The sequence below is a fragment of the Mustela erminea genome, chromosome 15, assembly GCF_009829155.1.
Source record: "Mustela erminea isolate mMusErm1 chromosome 15, mMusErm1.Pri, whole genome shotgun sequence".
NCBI classification, from domain to species: domain Eukaryota; kingdom Metazoa; phylum Chordata; class Mammalia; order Carnivora; family Mustelidae; genus Mustela; species Mustela erminea.
The window spans coordinates 77,349,320-77,356,026 of record NC_045628.1 but is presented as its reverse complement, the minus strand read 5'-3'; the positions used below and the strand labels follow the sequence as shown (position 1 = coordinate 77,356,026).

Below are 6,707 nucleotides of genomic sequence, written 5' to 3'. Positions count from 1 at the left end.
GGGTGGAGGCTCTTTGCTATTTTATTCCATTTCCTTGTTTTCACTTTGTCCACTCTAGCCCCAACTACACATAAGAAAAGGGGTGGCCTTCTCTTGTTTTTAACCCAACAGATTACAAACTGGAGGGTGGGATGCCACGTCCCCAGATAGGACTGGCACACAGCGATGGCATGGGGTGCCTGGCGGCATGGGGCAGTGACAGGCCAGGCAGCCTGGTTTCCTGCCCCAGCTCTGTGCAGTTACTGGGCCACTGGTGGGCTGTTATTCTGCCTGCCAGCCTCAGTCTCCTCATCTGTGAAATGGTCCTAACACCTGCCCTACCGTCTCATAGGACGACTATGAAGATCATACTGACCAACTGCGAGGTGTCGGAGGTCTCGCCAAGGCTTCTGCTTCTTTTAGACTCCTCCCAGGAAAGTGATCACCCAACTATGCTGTGATTTGGAGTACAGGGCTTTACAGAGTAGAAAGCCAGGACGTAGCTTCATGGTTTTCAGCCATTTTCCCTAACTGATGTCTGGGAACTCTGAAGCATTCGGGCCCCACCTGGTCTTCTGGGGACCACCGGGATCCTGAGATCATGCTATCACACCTGGGATATCACCCCACTTCACCCCTTAAACACTTTTAAGCCAGGAATGTCCCAGACAGGGGTAGACACCTAAGTGTTTCAATCATGCACCTGGATGTCGATGGAAACTTTGCAGTAGGCTCCTTCAGGTAGGTGCCTCCCCTTGGATATATCCATAGCCCTATCATCCGCATAACTTGTTCCCACCCAAGGGCCAAGGGCCAAGGGCCAAGGGCCAAGGGCCAAGGCCAGTCCCTTACTAACAGATTTCATTGAAAATTCGAAGCCTAAGTTCTTGAGAAGCTACTACCCAGCCCTTTGTAAGTGGGGCTGTCGTCTTCTGGGACTCCAGAATATGAGCACTGATGAACACATGTTTGCACACAGGAGCGAGTGTGCTTGTGCACACAAACACACACACCCCAGGAGGGACTGTGGGGTGGGATCTGATTAGTAGCAGATTCCAAGAAGTTGATAGGAGGGAGGAAATTGGGTGGGAGGTATTTCCTACCTGTGATAGCACTCCTCTAACATCATAGCTATTATCCAACCTATGCCTGTGGACATCTGATAGAAAGACATGCTGGAATCATCCATATTTTGCAGAGAAGGGACCATCCCTGTCAGGCACAATGGCTTATCTAAGGTCCAAACCAGGTAAGTATAGAGACTTGTGTCTGAAACCAGGTGTGTTTGCAAGCTGGGGACCTAGCTTCTCCCAGACCTTCCCTGGGGGCCTGTGGAGAGGGGTGTGTGGGGGTCACTGTGTACAGATGAGATGTGGCCTTGCATGCAGAAGGGGGATGAGGAGATGGCAGACCGGAGCACTGTTCATGTAGGGGTCCAACCAGGAGTGGGCCCCGGTAGGGGATCACAGGCAGTGATGTCACTGCCTGGATCACAAAGGCCCACAACTTGTAACCCCTGCAACCAGGACACACCCTCTAGTCCGGTATCAGGGCTATTTGGACAGAAACGTCTGACACAGAAAGATGTTTTCGTCCTGTCTACGTACATCCCGGGGCTCTGGGTACCAGAACCCCCAGGAAAATGGCTTGTTCCCATGTTGCAGAAGTTGGCTGAAACCACCCCCCCGATGCCTCAGGATATTTCGAGGGAGACGCCATAAGGTACTTACTACTGAGGAGACTAGGCGATGCCCACCCCTCTGAACCGTCCTAGGGAAGCCCCATCCCTTCCTCTGGAGTTTGAGGGGAGGAGGGATATGTGGGGGTTCCCGCCCATGGGCTGGAGGAGGGTGAGCACAGTGGATACCCTGGTGATCCCTTCTTGTTCACACCAATGTCATGGTGGGCCGGGTGCACAGGGGATTCCTGAGGTGCCTCTTAGCTGTGCCAGAGCACATCCAAGGCCCTGAAGCTGGGCCACGTTTCTCTCCTTGGGGGAGGGCTCTGCATCCTGGGCTATGGTGTGTCTGGAATGGAGTGCCCTGGGTCTGAAGACCAGCAAAGGCCTCCAGACAGGGCTCTAAGGTCTCCTGCCTGGCTACCGGGCACTGTCTTTACAGAACGCTCCAGAGGACATGGTGCAGGAGCTGAATGTCGACATCCCCTGCTCTCATTCCCCAAAGGACAAGAAGCCACACAGGGCCAACAGAGTCTGGCGCTGGCTCAGGGTGAGTGCAGGTGCTGGGGAGACTCGACCCCTGGGACGCCAAGGCAGCACCAAGGGCCCCACTTCCTAGAAGCCAGCCTGGCCTCCTAGAGTCCTATACTCCCATGAATCTGCATCCCATCTCTTCCCCAAACTGGCCCTCATGGTCCGGCCCACGCCTTGGACAGAAGCACAGCCATTGCCCACATACTTATAGGAGTATCATTAAAGAGACTTTAGACCAGGTCTCATCCCGTTGATCTAGACTCCTTTTGCCCTGGCCTAGGCATTTTCCTAACTCGTGCTCCCAGGTGTCTCCATTGGCCCAACAGTCCTTCCTCAGGTTATACAAATCTTGCAAATGATCATTTGCAAGAGTGAGTTGGGAGATTCTGATCCAAAGGGACATGGGGCCCATGGTACTCTGTCTCTGTCTCTTGCTCTGTGCTTTTGTTTTGATGGAACACATCTTTGGGGCCCCTAGGGTGAGGAACAGGGGCCTCACTGCCCTGCACGGCAGTCCAGAAGGCCAGTCATTTATCACCGGCATCTAGCCCTTTACAGGGGCAGGACTGGATATAATCCCCTTCTGTGGCTAATGAACAGTGCTGCATCCTACAGCCTCCGTGCCCTCCTATCCTAAGCCCTCTCACCTAAGACGTCTGTGTTCTCATCTCAAGAATGAGATATGTTGGGTGCCGGGGTGGCTCAGGGGGTTCAGCCTCTGCCTGCAGCTCAGGTCATGGTCTCACGATCCTGGGATCGAGGCCCACGTTGGGGGGGGGGGTCTCCGCTCAGCGGGGAGCCTGCTTCCCCCTCTCTGTCTGGCTGCCTCTCTGCCTACTTGTGACCTCTCTCTCTCTGTCAAAAAAATAAATAAAAAATCTTTCGAAAAAATAAAAACAATGGGGCTATGTCATCAGAAATCACAGGATCCATGCCACTCATGCAGGGACGTGCTACCAATACTCCGCTCACAAAAGGACCTGAGATACTAGCAAGTTCAGACATCATTTTTTTCAATTCTTTATATGGATACCAAGAACATTTTCTCTTTTCCTTTAAGGTTTCTTTCTTTCTTTTCTTTTTTTTTTTAAATTTTATTTCTTTATTTGACAGACAGGGATCACAAGTAGGCAGAGAGGCAGGCTGAGACAGAGAGGGGAAGTAGGCTCCCCACCGAGTAGAGAGCCCAATGCAGGGCTCGATCCCAGGACCCTGAGATCATGACCTAAGCCAAAGGCAGAGGCTTTAACCCACTGAGCCACCCAGATATCCCTTCCTTAAAGGGTTCTTAATTGATTGATTGATTGATTGATTGATGGATTGAGAGGGAGGCAGGGGGAGAGTGGGGAGAAGCAGAGGGAGAGACAGAATCCTCAAGCAGACACTGCCCTATGGACACAGCCCTACGAGGAACGCAGCCTCAGGACACGGAGAGCATGACCTGAAGGAAAACCAAGAGTCTTAGGCTGAACCCAATGAGACACTGAGTCACCCGATTCTTTTTCGGACTCTGGGCTCTCTTGTCCCACCTCTTGCTTAAGTCCCTGAGATCTGGGGGCTCATTCTGCCCTCCAAGCCCCAACCCTCCTGGTGGCCACAGCACTGACTCATGTCTCCTCTGATTCACCTCAGGGGAAAAATGGCTCAACGAGGAAGAGGAATAAGACCTCGATAGTATGGAACACTCGTGCCACTTCATTGGAGGCCGCAATAGATTACCTGGTGACTGCCGTCATAAAACAAGATCTAAACTATGTTCACACGTTTTTGGAAATATACCGCACCCTTGCTACCACCCAGGAGGTGCTGGGCCTCCTCTTTGCAAGGTGAGCACCCTCCCCTGCCCCTAACTGCTCCGTGGGATTTGGCCAATGCTTGGTTGTGAGACTTGGCAGGACCCCAAGCTTCCCCAAGCTTCCCTTGCTCCTAACTGGGGCAGAGTATTATAGGGACTCAGTGGGGTCTTGTAGGGAAAGAACACTTGGTAGCCTGCGCCAGTGGAAAAGTCTGCTGTTGGGCCTGTGGGCATGCTCTTTGAACATTCCTGTGCCCCTCATGATGAAACCTCTGCCTCATTCCTGACTCTCACTGTGATCTTGAGCTGGGCTCCTTTGCCATTGAAAGGGAGATCTGAGATTCCTTCTGGGGTCTGTGTGTGGGTGAATCCAGAGCAGGCATCCCTGAGGGTGAGCAGGGGCCAGGGCAACTCAGATGTCGGTGATGGGCTGGTTGGGGCCCTTTCATTCAGCAAGCATTCAGGAAGCCCCAGTAGGTGGAGGCGATTATCTCGGAGCAGAATGGGATCCCTGCACAGAACAGACAGCACCCCAGGGCTGCAGGCTAGTCAAGGGTCAGATGGTGAGAGCCAACATCTGCAGACATCTCATGTGATGCCCCCTGGCCTCCTCTAGATTCGGATGTGTTTACTCCACGTATGACGAGGTCGGCGGACCCCAGGAGCAGTGCAACATGTGAGTAAGATTTGGCTGCTCCAGGAGGGCCTTCCCTCTCCAGCAGGGCAGTGAGGGTACTGTGAGTTCAAGGGGCTTCTGGACCTTTACGCACACCTCTGTGATTCCTGCTTTAGGGTAAATGTCTGAGAGTTTCTACTGGAAACTGGGAAGGTGCCCTGGGGACATGGGGTAGATGTGTAGAGGGGGTTGGAGGACAGCTTCAACCCCTGAGTGGGTCATGCTCCATCCCTGCCCCCTGCCAGCCCTCTCTCTGCCCCAATTCTGGGACCCAGAACGTGGGATTTAGGAACCATCGCACAGCAGTCTGTTGGTACCTGCACTCGGTGCTCAGAGGGGGCTCAGGGAGAGTGGTGACCCAGTAGAGCCCAGGGAGCAGCAGACATCCCACACCCTGTGGGAGGTGAGTGTCAGTGGAAACAGACCCACTCTCATGGCACCTACTGAACGGGCATAGGAGGTAACGGTGGAGGTATGGGGAGGGTCCTGGGAAGGCCTGGCTAGAGACAGAGTCCGTTTGTTCCCTCCTTGGTTGGATCTTCACGGAGCAGAGGCGAGTGCAGTGAGGGTAATTAAGAGGCCAGACACCACCCCTCCCTGGGCACATGCAGTTGTATTGAAGTGGCTCGTGGGCAAGGAGACAGACTGAGGAGTGTGTCCAGCTCCCCTAAGAAGTCCAGAAATGCTCACCCCATTGATCAAGGACTCCCACTCCCAGAGGCTTTTGGCCAGCCTGCCGTGTGGGAGCAGGCCTTTCTCGGGCAGGACTGCCAGGTCGCAGGTGGACAAGGAGTCCGACTGGTCTCGGACAGGAGCTGGCAGCCCAGGGGCCCAGGTTCCCACAGGGGTTCCCTGGGATATTGGTTTGGATGCATACCCTGTCCTCTGACTTCTCTGCCTCCATGTCTGTCCCCAGGGCCGTCTATGCCATCCTGGATATGTGGGTGGAAAGGTATCCAGGGGATTTTGTGCAGCCTCCAGAGTTTCCCAACTTGCATGCTGTACTGGCCTACCTGCAGGTCAATGTGCCTGGCTCGGACCTGCAGCGCCGTGCCCAGCTTCTGCTCCCAGAAAGGCAGCGCGCTGAGACCACAGAGCCAGAGGCTGGGGGTGAGGAGGACTGGGGGTGACTGATGTGGGCCTGAGGAGGAGGCAGGGTGGGCCACCCTGAGGAAGCCTCCATAGATTGTAGTTGGGCTGAGAGGAGTGAGTCGTCTCAGATCCCTGTCCCCATGGGCTTCCGTCGGGGACACCATCCGGGGGCTGGGTCTTGAAAGCAGGTCACGCTGAGTGGTGGGGAAAGGGAAAGCAAGAGGGAAGTCAACCAAGCTGATGATGCTTTCTCTTCTTGGAGCTACAGCACCGGCCCCACAGCAAGATCAGGATGTGTCTCAGGAAGTTCCAGCAGCCACTCTGGCACCCGCTGCACGTCTGGGGCCTGAGCTGGCCCCCGCCATCCCTGGTGCGGCAGGTCACTATGGGTTAGGAAGACCAGTGACCCCCCCTGACCCGTTGGGGCCAGGGCAGATGGTCGTCAGGGCCCTCGTTCACTTCTCTGCCACGGAAGAGCCACCTGGCCTTTTGACTTTCCTGGATGACCCGCAGGGTCCTGCCCACGAGCTGCCGCCACCTGCCTCCGTGGAGCAAGCAGGCTCCGCTCCCGAGCAGCACCCCGTGCTTGCTACAACCAGAAATCATGTCTTTCCCATCGCCCTCGTTGCTTTATTTGTATTTCTTCTGTTTTGTGTATATGTATATAATTACATACTAGATTTAATTAAAGAAAGTAGAATTTGAGTTTACATAAGATTTTACTTGCATCCTTTGCAGTGGGATATGGAGGTCTCATTAGGTCCATCCAGGGTGTTGCACAACCATGTCGTTCTACGACGTTTCCGTCACAGAGACACCCGCGCTCCTCATCGCTCAGTGCTCTGTCCCTCGCCCAGTCCCTGCAACCGCTGCTCTGCTCTCTGTCTCGGCCACTTCACCTCCACTTGGATTTTCCTCTGCCTGGAATCCTACAATATGGCCTTCTGTGTGTG

The 6,707-nt window shown here is 54.3% G+C and overlaps 1 protein-coding gene across 3 annotated transcripts; it reads left to right on the top strand.

Moving 5' to 3' along the window:
• Window positions 1-224: 224 nt before the first annotated feature.
• LOC116574525 (ral guanine nucleotide dissociation stimulator-like) lies at window positions 225-6,469 on the top strand. Of its 3 annotated transcripts, none has more exons than XM_032315320.1 (7): window positions 225-720; window positions 1,111-1,228; window positions 1,644-1,701; window positions 2,100-2,207; window positions 3,824-4,017; window positions 4,603-4,662; window positions 5,579-6,469. In XM_032315320.1, the coding sequence occupies exons 2-7, from the start codon at window positions 1,152-1,154 to the stop codon at window positions 5,790-5,792; spliced, it is 711 nt and encodes a 236-aa protein (XP_032171211.1). In that variant the 5' UTR covers window positions 225-720; window positions 1,111-1,151; the 3' UTR covers window positions 5,793-6,469. The 3 variants fall into 3 exon arrangements, with proteins under 3 accessions (XP_032171211.1, XP_032171212.1, XP_032171209.1); XM_032315321.1 differs by having other exon boundaries at window positions 332-413; XM_032315318.1 differs by lacking the exons at window positions 225-720; window positions 1,111-1,228 and having other exon boundaries at window positions 1,337-1,701.
• The last annotated feature ends 238 nt before the right edge of the window (window positions 6,470-6,707 follow it).

Bases quoted from the DNA above. Each gene is read 5' to 3' on its own strand.
- LOC116574525 (XM_032315318.1), top strand. From the start codon at position 1,564: ATGTTTTCGTCCTGTCTACGTACATCCCGGGGCTCTGGGTACCAGAAC. The intron at 2,208-3,823 runs GTGAGTGCAGGT...GATTCACCTCAG, and splicing joins GAGTCTGGCGCTGGCTCAGG to GGGAAAAATGGCTCAACGAG. The intron at 4,663-5,578 runs GTGAGTAAGATT...GTCTGTCCCCAG, and splicing joins CCCCAGGAGCAGTGCAACAT to GGCCGTCTATGCCATCCTGG.